Below are 20,868 nucleotides of genomic sequence, written 5' to 3'. Positions count from 1 at the left end.
CTGACCTACAATGTCTCCCTTTTGACTGATTGATACCTGTCCATTCAAACTGATTGTGATTGGATGGAATGACAGAAAAGTGTGGACGCCAATTGTGATTGGCCACAATGTGATGATGTATGATGATGATATATGATGATGTATGATGATAAGAGTACCCCTCACTTCACACGAGTGTGATTTTTTATGTTCTCTTTGACATGCTTAATTAATGTTTGATTAAAAGCATGTGCACCTTGTAACAAGAATCCTATAGATTATGATAGCTTTTGTGCAGACGGATATTTATTTCATTCATTTGACACCTTAATGCTCACAAAGGTGAGTATTGGGAAAACAGGGCATACGGTCAGATGGTGAAGGGGAAGAGGTTTTGAAGGGCTCCAGAAGTTGGTGCAACCTCTGAGGGACCCAGACAAGATCTCAGAACTCTGTGATCCGGCGGAAGGAGGCCACGGCAGGGGAGGTGGCACCCCAGTCCGTGTAGTTTCGGTACTCGCCACGCTCCAGGAAGTACTGGCGGCCGCGATAGTTGGCCTGCTCGTAGAGGGCCCACGCGCCGTCCAACACTGCACAGGAATGGAACTCGCTAAACTTAAAGGCCTTCTGGACGGATGGACAATCCTCACCACTCTCTGCCATTTGGCCACGGAACTCTTGCCCGTCATAGAATCTCATCTTCCAGGAGTTTCCATAGACCTTTAAAATGCCAGAGACAGAAATGATAGAGAATGACAATCAATGGCATGGACAAAAATGATGTCAGTCAGTGTAAGAATAACAGTATGTAATGTGTTCCAAATTACTACTACAAATTTGCATATAAGAATTGTGGTCTTTTCTTTGACATCTTCCTCGTTTCCTTCACTAATGCATGCATGCATGCATGAAGAGGCCAGTTGCTGCCAAAGCCTGAGCTTCTTGATTCTCTTTATTGTCCGTTGGATTTGAACAAATTACTGCCTGGTTGGTGCACCCAGTGGTAACCCATTGGCAGCTGGGCACACTTCTGCATCAAATTTGATCAAAGACCTTTCAAACATGCTGAAATATCAGATTATTTCACTTGAACCCACTGTAAGTCCCCAACGATCTGCATAGGTAAAAATCCCCAGTGTTAATTTAACTCTGAAAAGAGTGTAAAAATAAATATTACTGTGCAAGAAAAATAATATGTTTATATTATTTCAAACCAGCCCACTATACACATAACTATCAAACTTTCCTTGGCTGATTTCCTTCACTATGTGGTAAAGATCAGTCACTGACTGTTTACAGGGCTTACATTTTTTATAAAGCGACATGATTTGATAGAGTCATTAAAGCCCATCCACTCTTGGTGATCGGTGTATTTCCCGGGGGTCATGATGTACTGGACGCCGGTGTAGTTTGGACGGTCATACAGAACCCAACAGCCACTCTCCACCCTGATGGAATTGCAGCGACTGATGTATGACTGCAGGTCAGGGCAGTCGCTACTGAGCTCATGGTGCCGACCTTGGAAGTTCTTATCCTCAAACAATTCAATCTGTAAAGGGGGACAATAGAATTAAATCCTAGTAAGCTTATAAGACACACTTTATTGCCTCGTACAGTAATGACTTGAGTGTGTTGCTCAGTATCCCCAGGCTGGCGGGGGCGATCCATTCTTCTGACTTTGATGCCCACCCTCTGTTCTTAAAAAAAATAATAATAATCACTGGTGGGAATAATTTATCCTGCTTCTGGTCAGACTGAATGAAATACAGTACATGCCTTTCCGTTTGGGAAAGTTAGAATGTCTAATACGATATGCTTGAAATGTATGTATCACAATTTAATTAAAAATGTATGTTTGTTAACCACATTAACCTTGGCGTCGATATTTTGGAACAAATGTGTCAACATTTAAAAATGCATTTTAAATTAAAAAAATAACAACTCACGTGCCATGAGCTTGTTGATTGGCTATTTTCACTATTTGCCTTATAAAGAAGTATAGAGCGTATGTGGTTAAGAAACTGTCCCCCATCTATTTTTACTTTTAACAAATCTAACCCTGTGTATATTCCATTACAATGATGCAATACAAAAAAGAAAACACAACAGAAAATGTAAGAGAAAACCAACTGTCAAAAATGATACAAATTGACTGGGAACACTTTGAGGAAAATACTGCCTAAGGCTCCTTACCTTCCCCATTTTTGATGTTGATGCTCACCTCCCAAACAGCTGCAGCTGTGTTGTGGTTTATATCGAAATTCAGAATGTGCCGACAAGGGAGAGCTGTTGTCATCTAAATTAACTTCATTTGCATATCAGCAAAATGGTTTGGTCAAGTTTGATTTCCCTTTGTCATATACTGTAATGGCCTCGTATCAAAGAATTGGCTGAATTGAGATGTGCAAGTTACAAAGACTAAATGTTTTATTTATATTCAGTTCTCCATCAGAGAACCCTTTGTGGAATTGTCTCGGTTTATCTCAGGCTACAGAAACAACAATATTCTTTTCTTTTTTTTGTCATTAATATTTTTATTAGAAGTTAGGCATCTCAATAAAGTGTCATTATAATCACATAATACATCATTATTCAGATATACATAGAATGGCAGCTTTCTAATAACAATTCACATTAATTTGTCTTGCCCATGCACTCCCTTATATTTTTTAAACCTTCATATACCAATTTGGTAATACGCCAATTCCCAGTTCCCCTGCTTCTCTGAGTGGTCCATCCCCGCTAATCCCCACAGTAGATCATTGGGAGGGTGAAGATGGTCACGAGTCTCCTCCGATACCCGAGCCGTCAAGCCACCAGCTTCTTTTCACCTGACAGTTAAGAGCTTCACTAGGGGGGCGTAACGCATGTGGAAGAACACGCTATCCCCCCCAGTTCTTCTCCCCCTGAACAGGCGCCATGACCGTTTGTATGGATCATCAATGCAGCGATATTCTGAAGCATTTTCATTTTGTGTTTTATGTGTTGGCTTTGACGGTTTACTACTTCTTTGTCATGGAGCACATTGTCTGTAATTGGTCATTTCTGCCTTTTTAAAATAAGTCTTGTCTCAAGCACACACACACACACACACACACACACACACACACACACACACACACACACACACACACACACACACACACACACACACACACACACACACACACACACACACACACACACACACACACACACACACACACACACACACACACACACACACACACACACACACACACACAGTAAGAATGACCAAGTTGTGCAGGATGCAGAATGATTCCATCAACAGAAAGCCTCATATGTTTTGGGGTTAAAGAGCAATCATTTGCAATCCAAGGTAATATTATTGACTCTCAACACATTTGATTTGACAAAACTTGTTTTCTCAAAACTAAGCTAAACATGTCTAACAGCCAGTTGAAGTAATAAGCCAATGTATCTGCTGGTCTTAACATGGCATATTGGCGCAGACATAACATCACTAGCAAATGGTGTTATGAGGCAACATAAATATCTACAAAACCAATTGTGGGGCAAAGAGTAAATCCATTTACACTTTCAGATTGGGCTTTAAAGTGACATGTAGTGCTATGTAGTCTGATCATATTGTCTGATCATATTGTATGTTGTACTTTAAATAGGCTATGTTTTTAACAAAGGTCCATGACCATCTGGGGGCATTGGGGCAAACATTGAAATTCAGCTATAAATGATGTGCCATCAGAATGTTTGTCAATTATTTCCTGTACAATTTGTGGTCAGTAGCATGTCTGTCAATGTCAAATAAGTATGAAACTAGAAAAAGTGCCCTTCTGGGCACAGGTCTCCACCAGTGTGTGTGATGTTTGGCAAAATGTTTAGGAGTAATATATAAACGTGTGTGTGTGTGTGTGTGTGTGTGTGTGTGTGTGTGTGTGTGTGTGTGTGTGTGTGTGTGTCTGTGACGCGGCTTGGCCTGTTGTAGCGCCACCATGAGGCTGATTTGAAAACTGTCAAGTGGCATTTCTTCCTCAGCCTAGTGGGAATATGCATGCACAGTTTCACCGCAATCGGACGCTGCGTTGAGTAGTTGTGGCGATTTGTACAAAACGGGCTACTCCTGAAAAGTTTAGAAGCCAATCGTAGCCAATGAGGGTGGATTATGAGAAATCAAACAAACCCGTCTTGATCACATGACTATGGAGAGCATGTGTACTGATTTGCGTGCACAATTTCACGGAAATCACACAATGTTTTCATGATTTGCAGCATTTTGTTTGAAACTGAGCACTCCTGCGAACTTTGGAAGCCAATCTTAGCCAATCAGGATGGAGTCTGAGAAATCTGAAAGACCTGTTTCGTTGAATGGCTCTAGAGAGACTGTGTACCAATTTGTGTGATGTTTGGACAAAATCTGTAGGTGTACTGTCCAAAAACGTGTTTTGCACAAAGCGGCCTCCTGGTGGCGCTATAACAGGCTGTTCTGGAAATTCTGGGGCAGAGGTTCATCGTTGGCATCCAGGGAGTGTGTGTGCAAAATGTGGCATTGACCGGCTTAACGGTGCCAGAGATTAGCTGTTCACAGACGGACGGACGGACACACGGACACATGGACACACGGACGGACGGACGGACGGAGTGCAAAACATACTCTCTCCCCATGCCTTCGGCCTGGTGGAGACAATAAACACCTTTTCAACAGACCCTGATTGTGTGCCATCTTGGCTTTGAGATGGAATTGAAAATATTTTGAAAATAACTGTTTACCTAGCAGGCAGAAAAGGTCCATTGTTGATGTAAGTAGTAATTACTAATTATGTATAACACAGCATACTACTCATACCACAAATACTAAAAAGGGAATTCAAGCTACTCTCTGCAGTTCCGTATTTTTCATCTTCTCCATATAGGCTAAACAATTTCTCCAGACCAATTTAGGTCCTTCCCTTTATTCTGCATCATGACGGCACGGATGAAATTACAGTAACAGTGATCGCAGACCTGCTTATTCATCAGCTTCCACATCATTTAAATAACAAAACCCCGCTACGGTGCGTATAACGTATAAAAGCCCCCTGGCAGCCACTGGTTGTTGGACAGAATCCCAGAAACTCAGAGACCATCAAACATGAGCAAGGTATGTACAGATTATACGAATGAACAAAGCAGGTATAGCTAGGACTCGAAAACTTCAAGCATTTGGGAATCACATACAGTAGCCTATAACAAAGATAGGAGGGGCGTGGGGGGGGTACTTATTGACAGGGATCACTGAGGGGGGGGGGGGGGGGGAAGCCAGGTGTGTCAGCTTATAGAGATGCCCTGTAAAAAAAATAACGTTCAATTCAGGGACATCAGATCCACATCAGTGTCAGCTGAAAATGCTCTCTTTCACAGATCATCTTCTACGAGGACAAGAACTTCCAGGGGCGCTCCTATGAGTGCCTGAGCGACTGCTCGGACATGACCTCCTACCTGAGCAAGTGCAACTCTTGTAGGGTGGAGATTGGCTGCTTCATGGTCTACGACCGCACCAACTTCATGGGAAACCAGTTCTTCCTGAGGAGGGGAGAGTACTCCGACTACAATCGTTTTGGCATGAGTGACTCGATCCGCTCCTGCCGTTTGATTCCTCAGGTTTGCAAGGCCCAAGTACCTTTACTCTGGATTAGACATGAGTTTTTATGTTTGTACTTTATCTCTGGATGAGACATTCGTTTATCCAAATGGCAGATCTACATTAAAGTACATGATGTGATTATAGTATTTCTAAATAATGTATGCAATTGATGTATATCTCTATGCTGTTATAGCACTGTCCGTATCTTACCTTGTCAGAATCAACAATATAAGCCTAAAATAGTGCAGTGCATATAAATGCACTAATGGACCAAACACATAACAAAATATAAACCATAGGGAAAAAAACCTGTGTGTGTGTATATATATATATATATATATATATATATATATATATATATATTTTCCTTTTGAATATTCTTCAACAGCACAGAGGATCATTCACTATGAAGCTCTATGAGAGAGAGAACTTCCTAGGTCAGAGCCACGACCTGATGGAAGACTGCGACTCCTTCCTGGAACGTTTCCGTATGAACGAATGCCAGTCCTGCAACGTGATGGACGGCCACTGGCTGATGTACGAGCAGCCCCACTACAGAGGCAGGATGCACTACATGAGGCCTGGAGAGTACAGGAACTTCAAGGAGATGGGCTACAGTGGAATTAAATTCAGCTCTGTGAGGCGCATCGCGGATTCCTGTTGAAGGCTGAAATAGCTATGAAATAAAGTGTTTAAATATACTGCAGCCCTCTTGTTTTGCGATGTCTTTATTTTTTAAATGTTACATTGTTCTAACTCTGCTTAACACCTGACATCTACAGTACTATTGTATATGTCAGATGCATACTTTATAATACGGCATATCAGATAAAATATTCTTCTGCTATCCAAAGAATTCAAAAGACTGGGGTGCCAGGTACGATTCCAGGCCAGGTCAGTAATGTGTCGATGTGTGTCCCTGAGCAAGACTTTTAACCCCGAACAAAAAAACACCCCAAAGGAGTGGGCAGTCGGTATTCTATGATCTAAAAATCATAGTAGGGCCTATAACTGAAGTAACTTTAAAATGGCATGAACAGGCTCTCTGGGCTGCTAAGCTTCTCCCTTTATATTAATTTGTCTGACCCTCAACTGTACTTTCCTAATAACTCAGAGAGTTAACAACAAACAAACATGATAATGATGACTGGTGTAATTGTGAACTAGCCTCGCGTGGCCAGACAATATATCACTGCGTGGATATTCCACTGAGGGCAATTATTATATATATTTTTTCACTGGCAGATTCTGACGAGATGCTCTGAGGCGCACTTCTTCCGAGTTCCTTCTGTGGTGGTGGAGGAGCTTAGGGATATTTAGCGCTAATTCATCTAAACAAAGGCAACACATTTTGCAACAGATGCATCATGCAGCCCAGGGCTAACCTGACTCCACCAGATTGCGGCAGTATTGAGTTCACAAGTTCCCTCCTGCCTGCATCTGGGCTCTCTCAGGCAGAAACGATGAACCGGAAACAGCGGGACAAAAATCTGATATCTCCATAATAATTTCGAGTTGTAGTCTTGTTAAGTTGTGTTTACATTTGCGCTGTGGCAGCGCTGTCATCAGTCTCACGTTGATCCCACGGTTCCCACCTCTAACGGCCGCATATCACTCCGAACAAAACTGGTTCGGAGTACATCGTCTCTGCCCGAGAGAGCCCAGACTCTCCCTTCTGGCTGCATGGAAATGTTGTCCAGCAGGTGGAGTGGTTTCATCAGGCTAGCCCAGGGCATGCTCTTAATAATTTAGCTAGGGCACCCGAGCCGGCAAAACGGCCATTGCCGCCATCACAAATGTGATGAGGTCAGCCATTTGGTTACAATTAGGCAAGTGGCCAAATTTAGCCCAAGGAGTGTTTTTCGTGCAAAACTAAACTAATGCTTGGAATGGATCCAGGATCATGAAAAGCCCCTAGTTTTACACGTCACATGCTACTTAAAGCATAATGAAATTGAGTTAATTGTTAACGGTGGCCATATGGATTTGGCCGATGTGGCGACCCTGAAAGTCGCCGGCTCGGGCGCCCTAGCTAAATAATTAGAGCATGCCCTGGGCTACATATGTGCAAAAATGTGCGCTTTTAGACAAATTAGCGCAAAGTCACCCTTATCTAAATGGTGCATTTTTATATAGCGCCTTTATCCAAGGCGCTTTACATAGATTGTGCATTACATTCACCCATTCACACACACATTCATACACCGATTGCGGCGGAAGCCATGCAAGGTACCAACCAGCACATCGGGAGCAATTTGGGGTTCAGTGTCTTGCCCAAGGACACTTCGACATGTAGCCAGGAGGAGCCGGGATTTCGAACCGCCGACCCATGGATCATTGGACGACCTGCTCTACCTCTTGAGCCACAGTCGCCCCAGTCGCCCCAGTCTCTCCCTAAGCTCCTCCACTATGGGCAGTGGTTGGAGCCAACGGACGGTGCTCTAGCAGTCTCCCACCCCAGCACCATGCCCAACAACCCTCTACACATTTGATAAATTCCAGCTCTTCTGAGACATATTCTAATTTATGAACTCATCATACAGAACCAATCTGATCCTGCTGAGTTCATATGTGCTGTAGGTGCTGTCGCTGCAATTGTATACTACAACCAATAAGACGCCTGAGGGCGTGCACGCATCCGCCTCGTTGACGGCAGACTGCTGGGCCTGTGGGCTCTAGTTTTCGCCGGGCGCGGCTGCACTAATAACTTTGGGGCAGGCCCGTCTAGTGTTTGATATTTGAATGGACAGGTATAAGTCAAAAGGGAGACATCAAAGAGGAAGGATGATGGGGAATAATAATAATTGTCCCGAAGGATATTCGCCTTCACAGTCTGTTCAACACCCACATCACAAACAACACAGAGCACATAACACCCAGACAATACAAAAACATGAGGTCCCCACAGCATACAGAACCATCCTATCGGCGGGGCAGTTTGTTTAATGGCTGAGGGAACAAAACTCCTACTAAAACGGACCTTTTTCCATGGCAAGGTTCTGTATCTTTGTCCAGATGGCATGAGGTTAAAGAAGTGATACAGGGGATGATCAGCGTCATTTGATTATTGTTCATATCAGAAAGTGGGGGTGTAAGTCCGATGATCTTGGAAGCATTCTTGGAAGCAATACGGAAGGATCAACATGTGGAATGTCATAACAGGTTCTGAAATATATCCATATATGGAGATCTGCCTGGGTGACAGCAGACTATGGGCGAGCGCTGGCGCTTTGGAATGGGGGGTCAGATCAACATATCCGCCTGCATGTACAGGGTTTGATGAGGTCAGATCAACATATGGAATGTCAGAACAGGTCAGCTCCATATATGGAGATCTACACATAGAGCTCTTTGTGGGTTCAAAACGATGGACCCAAACCCTAATGGACCCCTGAAATTGGTTCTGAGATCCGAGTGAAGCAGAGTCGACATTAAATAAATAAATAAAAAGAAAGAAAGAAAGAAAGAGGCACCCACGCACCGGAATGACATTAAATCGCATGTTTTCACCTCAATTAATAAAGTAATCCATGATCACGCAGTCACACCATTGAGTCCATGGAGGTTCGATGCATTTTGTGCGTGCATGCATGCTCTCTCGGCATTCACTTTAACTGACGGAGAAACTTTGTTCCCCCAGTAATCTGATCTGATCCCTTGTCAGCCAGTCACAGCAGATAATTTCTAAGGCCCCATTTACACTGGCAGACAAATCTAGCCTGAATCAGTACGGTATTACGGGGTTGGGAAAATTAAATAAATAAATACACCAGTCATCTCCCAATAGTGCGGGGACAATCCCTGTCAGGTGAAAAGAAGCAGCTTGGACTCCTCATGCACAGAAGGAAGCATGAGGAGGAAGTGTAGCACCCAGGATTACATTAGATAATTGACACTGGGTGAAAAAATGGGTTGCAAAATCGTGGGATAAGAATTTGAAGGAAAAAAAAAAGTTATCAACTATAGTCTACACATACGAGTGCCCATGCCACTACTTTTCACCTGGACAGCAAGGAGTTTCACCAGAACACTGAATGCAGAGGTTCATGCAAACTTTCCCAGTTCCCATCCCCACTGAACACTAACCAAACACAGGAGTCATTAGTGCAATCAAATCAAGCTATTCACCGCCTGTGCAAAAGAAAAGACCCATGGTTTGATAATTGATTGGAAGAAATAGAGTCCGCAACACTGGTAGAAAACTCAGCTCCACTGGTTTATTGATTCAACGTACGTTTCGATCACTGTGATCGAAACGTACGAAACGTACGTTGAATCAATAAACCAGTGGAGCTGAGTTTTCTACCAGTGTTGCGGACTCTATTTCTTCCTCTGGTACTGCCTTTTGTCCAGCACCTGGGCTAGAGTGGAGGTGCATGCTCGAGTCTATTACCTTTAATTGATAGCCATGAGAGCCATTTCCCACAACTAGTCTAAAATTAAAAATGGGGAGCCACGGTCTTTGTATTTTTTTCAGTTTTTCATGTGTCTATGAGGTGACCACTGACCATACTTCATTAGAGCCATTGGTGTAGTTGTCATGTGCAATATGTCTTCCCTGGTTTCTTCCTGGAGGCTGAAGCCAATCAAAAAACAGCCATTTAGTGAGGTTTCAAAATCATACCCTCCCCCTCATTATCATACCACAACAGGTGTGGGCTTGGCTAACACAAACACAGGTGTAGCAATTAACTGCAAAGTAAACACAGAGAGCAAGCACAAAAACAATCCATGAGACTGACTCACCATATTGAAAGATCAGTAGTTTCCATATTGCATGTGTTCACGACTTCACATTGTTAAAAAGGTTAGTATGAGCGATCCTAAAACGTAATCCATTCATTCAGCACAGCATTGATTTCTCATTCTATCTCAATGATAAAGTTCAGCGAGATCAAATCATGTCACAACTAGAAAAAGTGCCCTTCTGGGCACAGGTCTCCACCAGGAGGATAGGAGTGTGTGTGATGTTTGGCAAAATGTTTAGGAGCAATATAAACGTGTGTGTGTGTGTGTGTGTGTGTGTGTGTGTGTGTGTGTGTGTGTGTGTGTGTGTGTGTGTGTGTGTGTGTGTGTGTGTGTGTGTGTGTGTGTGTGTGTGTGTGTGTGTGTGTGTGTGTGTGTGTGTGTGTGTGTGTGTGTGTGTGACGCGGCTTGGCCTGTTGTAGCGCCACCATGAGGCTGATTTGAAAACTGTTAAGTGGCATTTCTTCCAAAGCCTAGTGGGAATATGCATGCACAGTTTCACCACAATCGGACGCTGCGTTGAGTAGTTGTGGCGATTTGTACAAAACGGGTACAAAGCGGGCTACTCCTGAAAAGTTTAGAAGCCAATCGTAGCCAATGAGGGTGGATTATGAGAAATCAAACAAACCCGTCTTGATCACATGACTATGAAGAGCATGTGTACCGATGTGCGTGAAATTTGGATAAAATCTGAAGGAGTAATATTAGAAAATGTGTTTTACATATGTCGGCCTCCTGGTGGCGCTATAAAGAGCAGATGTGAAAAATTCCAGGCAAAGGTTTTTCCTTGGCCTCTAGGGAGCTGGCATACAAAGTTATCCACAGTTCCGTGCAGTTAGAGGTAAAAACACTTTTCGGCCAGTTATAGCGCCACCATGAGGCTGAGTTGAAAATGTTCATGTGGCATTTCTTCCTCGGCCTAGTGTGAATGTGCATGCACAATTTCACGGAAATCACACGATGTTCATGATTTGCAGCATTTTGTTTGAAACTGAGCACTCCTGCAAACTTTGGAAGCCAATCTTAGCCAATCAGGATGGAGTCTGAGAAGTCTGAAAGACCCGTTTCGTTGAATGGCTCTAGAGAACCTGTGTACCAATTTGCGTGATGTTTGGACAAAATCTGTAGGTGTACTGTCCAAAAACTTGTTTTGCACAAAGCGGCCCCCTGGTGGCGCTATAACAGGCCGTTCTGGAAATTTTGGGGCAGAGGTTCATCGTTGGCATCCAGGGAGTGTGTGTGCAAAATCTGGCATCGACCGGGTTAACGGTGCCGGAGATTAGCTGTTCACAGACGGAAGGACGGATGGACGGACACACACACGGACAGACGGACGGACAGAGTCAATAAATGCATTTGCGCAACGCAGAACAAACATTTTTGAACATAGACTACATATCTGTAACTCTGAGAGTGTACAAATGGACCCTTATGGTCCATCTGGTTACATACCGTATACATTATTTCCAACTAAAATATGATGTATTATCCTTTTCCAAGCTTTGCTGTTGTATATGTCCAGAGCAGTGCCATATCAAACAATCTGTAAAGATTTGATTGCTGTCAGAGCTAGACCATTTAGTAAACAACAGAGAGCCATTCATTTAATGCCATTAATAAAATGTTACGTTTGCTGCCACAGACCTACGTATATGCAACGTATACATATATAGTCTGTAATCCACGTAACTCGATAACCGTTTGACGTTCGCCCACTGACTTCAAATTCCGCACACGCGTTCCACATTACCACGCAGACTGCAGTGCCCAGCCTTGACTCGGTTGGATACACGGTTGTCCAGAACTGCCACAAAAGGCTCACACGCACGCACGCACACACGCACGCATGCACGCCTTGTCTTAGATGTATTGACCACTTCTGTGATTTCTACACATAAGACAAAATTAATTTGAAATTGTACACTTATTGGTGCCCAGGAAATTAAAACATTCTAGTCATTTTTCTATGACCCACTGAACTCTCGCCATGTAAAAATAACGCTTAAGATACTTTTTTGTGTGCCAGTTATGTGATTAACTACAGTATGTACAATATTGACGTGTCTACCTCCATGGATCTAACTGACAAAAAAAGGCCCAGTTGATACTTTTGCATGTTGTCATCCACCTACTGATTTTGCACCCGCTTCGACTTTTTCGGGTGGATTTTGCAGCTGGCACTGCCCCAGGTGCATACGTATAGTCTGGAATAGTAACCATTTAGAGACCCATTTAGTGCGGTATGCTATGCTGCTGAGTAAGTCATTCAAAAACAATGGCTCCATAGATCATTATACCTATCAAGTTCAGTATAAAAGTGAAAGGATGGGTGCACACCAGAGTACCAGTGCCGTCAGGGACAGGAATAACATCAAACAATATCAAAATGGGCAAGGTATAGGACAACACATTATTTTGTTGTTTTTATTATTATTTCTAACTTCTAAATAAAATCTGAAAATGCAGCTCATTTGTTGCAAATAATCTCATGGTGTATTGTTTTTTTCCCCCCCAGATCATCTTCTACGAGGACAAGAACTTCCAGGGTCGCTCCTATGAGACCAGCAGCGACTGTGCTGAGCTGACTTCCTACCTGAGTCGCTGCAACTCCTGCAGGGTGGAGAGCGGCTGCTTTATGGTCTATGAACGACCCAACTTCATGGGCCAGCAGATGCTGGCAAAGAGGGGAGAGTACCCTGACAACCAGCGCCTGATGGGAATGACCATGAGCGACTGCATCCGATCCTGCCGTATGATCCCCATGGTATGATACTTCATTCCCATTTGTCAAGTTATATAACATCAACTCACGCAAGTTAAACCTGTATTCAGTGTTGGGGGTCATTCATTACTCTAATGCATGTGCTAATAAGTAACATTATATCACATTACATGTTTTACAAATTATTTTTAGTTACTATTTTTAGTCAAGTGAAGCTTTAATTACCAAACTGTTTTAAGCTTTTAAGCTTCCAACAAAATGAATGCACACAAACGGCAATGCAGTTTCTTGATCTGTTGCAATTTTGTATATAGTACCATGCTGATAGAGGGAGCTGCATTGTCTGAGTTGCTTGTGTTTCATCAAGAATTGCTTTTTTAATACCAATACAATTATTATTTTTTAATTATTATTATGTCTAGTCCTTTCGTGCTCGATTTCAGTAATGCAAAAGGCCATAGGAAGTAATATTATAAATGTAAATTACTACTCTTTTGAAAGTAACTTTCCCAACACTGCATATGTACTGTAGTTCAATGCAATTGTTCCTTTCTATTTATTATTATTATTATTATTATTGTTTTTTATTATGTTTTTGTATTATTATTATTAATAATTTAATTTATTTTCAAATACAGCACAGGGGAAACTTCCGCATGAAGATCTATGAAAGGGAGAACTTCTCTGGTCAGATGCATGAGCTGCAGGAAGACTGTGATTCCATTCAGGAGCGCTATCGTATGACCGACTGCCAGTCCTGCAACGTGACAGAAGGCCACTGGCTGATGTATGAACAAGCCCACTTCAGAGGCAGGCAGGCCTATCTGAGGCCTGGAGAGTACAGGAGCACGAGAGACATGGGCATGAGTCCCATGAGGATTGGCTCCTTCAGACGCATCATGGAATCCTGTTAAGACCAATTCATTCTTTGCTGAAGAACTATGACATTCAACGAAAAAAAAGTTTTTTATTTTATTTTAATTAGGCTTCAGGCATAAACGATTCTTCGCTGCTCAAGCACAAATTAGTCTTTAGACACATTTGGATCGGTGATGCAAATTGAACTGACAAGTACCAATAAACGACTGCAAAGACATTTTCAGTTTTTATGTTTTCATGAGCTTATACGGTATGTGAAGTGACACCATGTGATGCTGGATGAGAGAGGTGTTCTGTTTCTTTTAAATCCTTGTGTATGTCAACATGTAATTCAGGATCGTTTCATCTGCAGTGAACTATATTTTCCACTCATAGCTAGAAAGAGGAAACAGGTTCTTCAAGGTCAGTTTTATCATGTTCATTTCAGTAGATATGTTATGTTAGCATTAAATAGCCTACAAATATCTTCATGTCTTCATCGATATATCTGTAGACTGCAAAGGGCATGGGCAGGTATACGTTAGCCATAAAACAACATAATGAAGCTCTCATTTAGCTGATAAAAAAAGTTGTTAAGTTGGCAATTTTGATAAAGTAATTATAAAAGTTATACCATGAGAAAGCTTACTGTAGTTCACTGCACAATTTACAGCATGGGCAGCTGCTGACATCAGGGTATCAGAACAAGCATTGGGCGTATGATGTTTATTATTCAAGCTGTGTTAGAAACGTGTGCATATTTGTAGCTCATTTGCCAGAGGACTAGTGCTGTGTTGACAATGTATTCAATCCCTTGACTGTTAGGCATACTTTTCAAGGGGTTGTAGCATTAAGTTAAAAGCTTATTTCTTCCCATCAAGACTGATCAGACATGTTCTAATGAAACAAAAACAAAAAACATACAAGCACTACAAGAGTTGATTATGGAGGGAGGAGTCCAAAAACATAATTATAACATGGCTCGTCAACGGGTTCTGACCGAGAAGGTCTTCATCAGGACAAGACCCCATGGAAGCATTTTGCTTCAACATATTTGTCTCCTGATATACTTTTACTAGTACTGTTATTTAGCCAGATAACTTTGGCTCATTGGGTCATCTTTCATTCAAATATGGGAGATACTGTTACTGTAACTTAAATTATGCTAATAATATAATCCGTTCTATACAAGCTCATGCTTAAAATGTGACATTTGTGGATAAATATTAAGCTACTGTCTGTTCCAGGATTATCTGATCCATCTAGATATGTGGGGATTTTATATTCATAGTATACTTATGGGATATGTGTTAGAAAGGCATATAGGTATGCAGGTATGTTGTGACATCCCAGATCTGATTAAAACAAACCACAACTTTTCTTTAATCCTGGCAAAGCAGGAGGGAATATGTTCATGGAAGATATTCTTCAACAGAAATATTTATAAGATCTAAACACATTTTCATTAGCTAACAATACACTAATGTTTAAAGTACTAAAACTGTACTTACAGTAGGCCTATAGTAAATTATTCCCACGCAAACAGGTGTTCAGTCAAATGTAATACATCTATCATCACGGTTTTGCACTGAAATACAGTGAAATATCCCATGCAATGCCTATACAATACAGAGGATGTGTGGAAGCTTCTTTTGTTTACCTCTTTATTTTAGGAAACAATATGTATCTGAATCTGTACCACACATCTATAGTGCTCGGTAGGTATGTATGTCATGTGCTGGGTCAGGAGATTTGCACAATAGAGGCCCCTACTACTCTTTGGCTTTGGGCTAGTATAAAATGAAGGGTTAAAACGAACAGCAAACCAGAGCAGTGACAACTGAGTCCTGAGCAACAAATAAACAGCCATCATGCAGGGAAAGGTAGGCGCCAAAGCACTTTCAAAACACATTGTAAAAGTTCCTAACTTTCAGCTAAATGTATCCAATATCAACGTTAGAATGTGTTAATGTGACTGGCATTTAGTTTCATAACAATAGCAATATAAGTAAATATTGTGCTTCTATAGCATCTCAGAGCTCATAAAATCTTTACAATTTTGTGTTTCTAGATCATCTTCTACGAGGACAGGAACTTCCAGGGTCGTTCCTATGAGTGCATGAACGACTTTGCTGACATGTCCTCCTACCTGAGCAGGTGCCACTCCTGCAGGGTGGAGAGCGGCTGCTTCATGGCCTACGACCGCACCAACTACATGGGAAACCAGCACTTCATGAGGAGGGGAGAGTACTCTGACTACATGAGCATGTTTGGATGGAGAGACAACATTAGGTCCTGCCGTATGATCCCTATGGTAGGATACAAATTATTTTCATAACATTGTTATGTTTCTGTGGTTCATCAGAAAGTGGCCTGAATTGTTCCATTTGATTTAATCACGGTTTCTACTACAGTACAGGGGAAACTACAGGATGAGGATCTACGAGAGGGAGAACTTCGGCGGACAGATGCACGAGATGATGGATGACTGTGACAACATCATGGACCGTTTCCAGATGAACAACTGCCAGTCCTGCAACGTGATGGACGGCCACTGGCTGATGTACGAGCAGCCCCAGTACAGAGGCAAGCACTGGTACATGAGGCCTGGCGAGTACAGGAACTTCAGTCAGATGGGAATGAGCGGAATGAAGTTCATGAGCATGAAGCGCATCATGGACATGTGGTAGATGTCTTTCCAAGGTTTTTGGGAACTAATTGTTAAATATTAGAAAATAAAGTTGGAATTTATTCATATTGGATGGGACTCTGAGTCATCAATAAAAAAATCTGGTTGTGTACTACTGTAAGAATATAGTTTATATATGTACATACAGTATACTAATACAACCTCTCATTAGTCATCTCTGCCAGGCCGGAAGTCCAGGAGGCAGAGATTATGTTATCGCCCCTGTTTGTGTGTTTGTGTTTGTGTGGTTAATCACAGCTGCACTGATCAGCGTCAAAACTGTAATCTGTACTGTACACTGTACACTGTACTCGTACTGTACTCTACTCATACTGTACTGGTACTCATACTGTACTGTACTGATACTGTACTGTACTCATACTGTACTTGTACTGTACTCTTACTGTACTGTACTCATATTGTACTGGTACTGTACTTGTACTGTACTCATACTGTACTCGCACTGTACTGGTACTGTACTTTACTCGTACTGTACTCATACTGTACTGTACTCATACTGTACTGCACGGGTACTGTACTCTGTACTGTACTGTATTGTACTAGTATACTGTACTGTACTGTACTACTCGTACTGTACTGCTCGTACTGTACTGTACTGTACTGTAGCCTACTACTCGTACTGTACTCCTCGTACTGTACTGTACTGTACTGTACTGTACTGTACTGTACTGTACTGTACTGTACTGTACTGTACTGTACTGTACGTAACGTGTGTGTGTGTGTGTGTGTGTGTGTGTGTGTGTGTGTGTGTGTGTGTGTGTGACACAAAATCTGTAGGAGTAATATCAAAAATGTGTTTTGCAAAAATCTGTCCCCTGGTGGCGCTATAAGGCCCCATACACACATAGGCCTCATTACACACAAATCAAACGCATGTTCTGTGTTCTGTCTGTGTTTGATGGCCGCCTCAATGCTTTCCCAATGGAAGTCACATGGTTTGACCAAACATTTGTGTTTGTTGGCTGTGTTCTGCCACTCAAACGCAAATGTTTGGTCAATGTGACTCCCATTGGAAATGTATTGTGGTGGCCATTAAACACAGATGCGTTTGCGTGTGCGTGGTTGTGGCTGTGGGTCTGCACTGCAAAACTGACAGGCCAAGTGTTTCGACTGCATCATTTCCACAATTACAGGGTGGGGTGGTAGAAATGTGTATCTCTGCTATCGGAGAGGGAGCTATCGGAGAGACCTAACTCCAAAATGTTCAGGAAATGAAAAAATATATATATTATTTTTTCAGGAAATTAAGAAAACCTTATTTTTGGCCTGCAGTATGAGATGATGCATGATGTACGATGATAAGAGCGCCCCTACAATTCACACGGGTGTGATTTTTTAATCGACACACAGACGTAAAGGGTGTTCAATAGCATTAATTAATGATCAGCTGTGGTCTGACGTAATGTCAGTGACGCAATGTCTCATTCCGGCCAATCACAATGCACCATGCTCATTTTTTGGTACGAACAGACAGACAGACGGACGGACAGACAGACACGTAAACTAACAAAGCCAGTTGTAGGAGTGGTTTACACCACTCAAACATAATAATAGTTAGGTGGTTTCCTCCGACAGCAATAACGATTATCAGAGGTGGACCGTGGACATGTAACGGAGTAAATGTAGGCCTACTTAAAACAGTTTAGGTGCCATAGGCGTTAAGACGAGATTGTCCTTACTTTGTCCCCGGTGCCAGAGCCGTAAAGACAAGTTTTGTTTAATCCACGTTAATCGCCGTTTGATTAGCATCACGTTAGCATTTTGCAAAATCTTTAGCTAGCGCCGAGCAATTCTCACGCAAAAACGGCCAAAAATCCTGTGTGCACGCCCGTGCACGCACACGAGCCGGATCTATATGCATTATGGCTAATAATCTCAATATTCGGCGCTTGATTACACCTTAGATTGACTTAGTTATGATAATAAAATGGATCGCTAGTATAGAAAGGCCCAGATACACTACTGTGAAATGGCCGACTTTCACTTCCGGTTCAAGCCCATGTCAACATCCGCTAGCTATTTGGTGACCTATTCCAAATACGGCTGGCGCTGGGCAACGACCCCATCTCCTGGCCAAATAGTAGTATGGCACCTAACCTGTAGTAGTGTAGGGTGTAGGCTACTTAAGTAAGCAACAGTTTCTGAGGATTTGTACTTAATTACTTTAGTAATTATAGTATAGTATTATATTTATTTGATTTATTACTCTTACTCGAGTACATTTCCAAGACAAGTATTTGTAATCTTACTCGGCCAGTACATTTCTAGGAAGGCTGAAGAGTAGGCTACTTTTAGTTCGGCTGTTTCCACTGTGATATCTCCACTGTCCATATTTATATAATAAACAGTCCCGCTTTTCCAGATCACTGTAGATTTATTAGTTCAGACGGGATCACATCAGAACATGTATATCAGGCTTCCACACACTGAATCTGGTTGCAACTCTACTGCGCATGACTTGACCCAATTGCTGAACAAAGTCAGTTCGTTATTATAGCATGCACCCTTTTTGACTTCAGGGTAAATTTCAGTGTCGGGCACTTTTGCTTCAGATCCAGGTACATCGAATGCCCAAATCTGAATGGTATTCTGCAATTGAAATGTTTTAGTTCAGGTTCGGTTAACGGGTGATTGGATCTGAAGCCGAAGCCTAAACCTGAAATTTGAGGCATTTCAGATTCAGTGAAGGCCTTTTCAACTTCGGGGAACTCCGGCTGTATAGCTAGGGGCACTCACGTCACATGCCCCGCTTACCCTTCGGGTCACATGTGGTCTTTAAGTGGTGGGCCTGGGGTCATCCTAGGGGCTAGAAGGTCCAGGGAAAGGCCTACATACTCTCCAAGAGTTGGGAAAGAACATATCAAGAGAGTGGAGTGGTAGGCCCTTGGCTTGACCAGTGGATGCAATGTACCCCACTTTGAGGTGTCACGTCTTAAACCTAGATTTAGGGTAGGATTGAACACTGGACCTCCTAGCCACTAAGATGACCCCAGGCCCACCACTTAAAGACCGCATGTTATGGTGCCCAAATCTGAAGTTAGGTGGTCAAATGACCTGAAACTGAAGCAATTCAGTAAAGGTCAACGCTTCCTCATGGGGTCATTTTAGGGCCTAGGACCTCCAGTAAAGGGTAAAATACTCTTCTTGGTTGTGGGAACAACATATCCAACGATGAGGGCCCCAGGCCCAAAGATGTCCCCCTGGCAACTGTTTCAACTTTGGGTCAGCCTACATGTAAAAGTGCCCAAAGTTGAAAGAAGGTTGTCAAATGAACTGAAACTGAAGCAATGGTGTAATTGTGCCCAAATCTGAAGTTAGGTGGTCAAATGAACTGAAACTGAAGCAATTCAGTAAAGGTCAACGCTTCCTCATGGGGTCATTTTAGGGCCTAGGACCTCCAGTAAAGGGTAAAATACTCTTCTCGGTTGTGGGAACAACATATCCAACGATGAGGACCCCAGGCCCAAAGATGTCCCCCTGGCAACTGTTTCAACTTTGGGTCAGCCTACATGTAAAAGTGCCCAAAGTTGAAAGAAGGTTGTCAAATGAACTGAAACTGAAGCAATGGTGTAATTGTGCCCAAATCTGAAGTTAGGTGGTCAAATGAACTGAAACTGAAGCAATTCAGTAAAGCTCAACGCTTCCTCATGGGGTCCTTTTAGGGCCTAGGACCTCCAGTAAAGGGTAAGCTGGGATGCAAAATGCTTGACCAAAATATACGTGACTCTATGGCTCCACAGACACTACCAAAGGATTTCACCCACGTGTTACCTGATCAATGACTACTAGCCAAGAGGAGAATTAGCAAGAGAGGCCAACTTTGCTTTACTTCCTGTATCTGCGTGAGGTGGGCGGTAACATTATTAGGAGACAGGAAGAATGTTGGAGTCTATTCATTTCCAATGGGAGAGTGAACGTGAACACAGCTTCTGAACCATTCCTTAACTCCATGGTCACTGAACTAAATACTGGACCAAATCATCACAAGGCACACAATATTTACAAGATATTCATAGTAAAATGGCTTCTTTTAGCGAGACAAATCAGGAGAAAATCTACTTTGTTATTAAATGACATTTCTTTATCCCAGCAACAAACGCGAGATGAGATGAGTCCGGAAGCCTCTCTCTGTCCATCTGCAATTTCACGGACAACACATAGGGGGCTCTGACCCCATATTTAAGATGAGAATATGTGAATATTATAATGTGAAATGAATGGACATATTTAAAACGATTAGAAATTATCCTT

The 20,868-nt window shown here is 42.3% G+C and overlaps 3 protein-coding genes across 4 annotated transcripts; 2 read left to right on the top strand and 1 right to left on the bottom strand.

Annotated features, from left to right (window-relative positions):
- Positions 1-423: 423 nt before the first annotated feature.
- Positions 424-10,139, bottom strand: LOC306935932 (gamma-crystallin M2-like; the record flags this gene model as incomplete). Its single annotated transcript, XM_079519293.1, has 3 exons — positions 10,090-10,139; positions 1,286-1,528; positions 424-699 (listed from the first exon to the last, which is right to left on the bottom strand). The coding sequence occupies exons 1-3, from the start codon at positions 10,090-10,092 to the stop codon at positions 424-426; spliced, it is 522 nt and encodes a 173-aa protein (XP_079375419.1). The 5' UTR covers positions 10,093-10,139.
- On the top strand, positions 5,479-14,126 carry LOC306935927 (gamma-crystallin M3-like; the record flags this gene model as incomplete). 2 transcript variants are annotated; one of them, XM_079519289.1, is made up of 3 exons in its annotated part: positions 5,479-5,598; positions 12,843-13,091; positions 13,688-14,126. In XM_079519289.1, 3 exons carry the CDS (start codon positions 5,479-5,481, stop codon positions 13,961-13,963), a joined length of 645 nt encoding a protein of 214 aa, XP_079375415.1. In that variant the 3' UTR covers positions 13,964-14,126. The 2 variants fall into 2 exon arrangements, with proteins under 2 accessions (XP_079375415.1, XP_079375414.1); XM_079519288.1 differs by lacking the exon at positions 5,479-5,598 and adding an exon at positions 10,254-10,388.
- Positions 14,127-15,746: 1,620 nt separating this feature from the next.
- On the top strand, positions 15,747-16,597 carry LOC306935935 (gamma-crystallin M2-like; the record flags this gene model as incomplete). The annotated part of the gene is made up of 3 exons (XM_079519296.1): positions 15,747-15,790; positions 15,979-16,221; positions 16,322-16,597. Exons 1-3 carry the CDS (start codon positions 15,779-15,781, stop codon positions 16,595-16,597), a joined length of 531 nt encoding a protein of 176 aa, XP_079375422.1. The 5' UTR covers positions 15,747-15,778.
- Positions 16,598-20,868: the final 4,271 nt, after the last annotated feature.

The sequence above is a fragment of the Electrona antarctica genome, assembly GCF_951216825.1.
Source record: "Electrona antarctica genome assembly, chromosome: 13".
Taxonomy (NCBI): Eukaryota; Metazoa; Chordata; class Actinopteri; order Myctophiformes; family Myctophidae; genus Electrona; species Electrona antarctica.
This window is presented reverse-complemented; position numbering and strand designations above follow the sequence as displayed.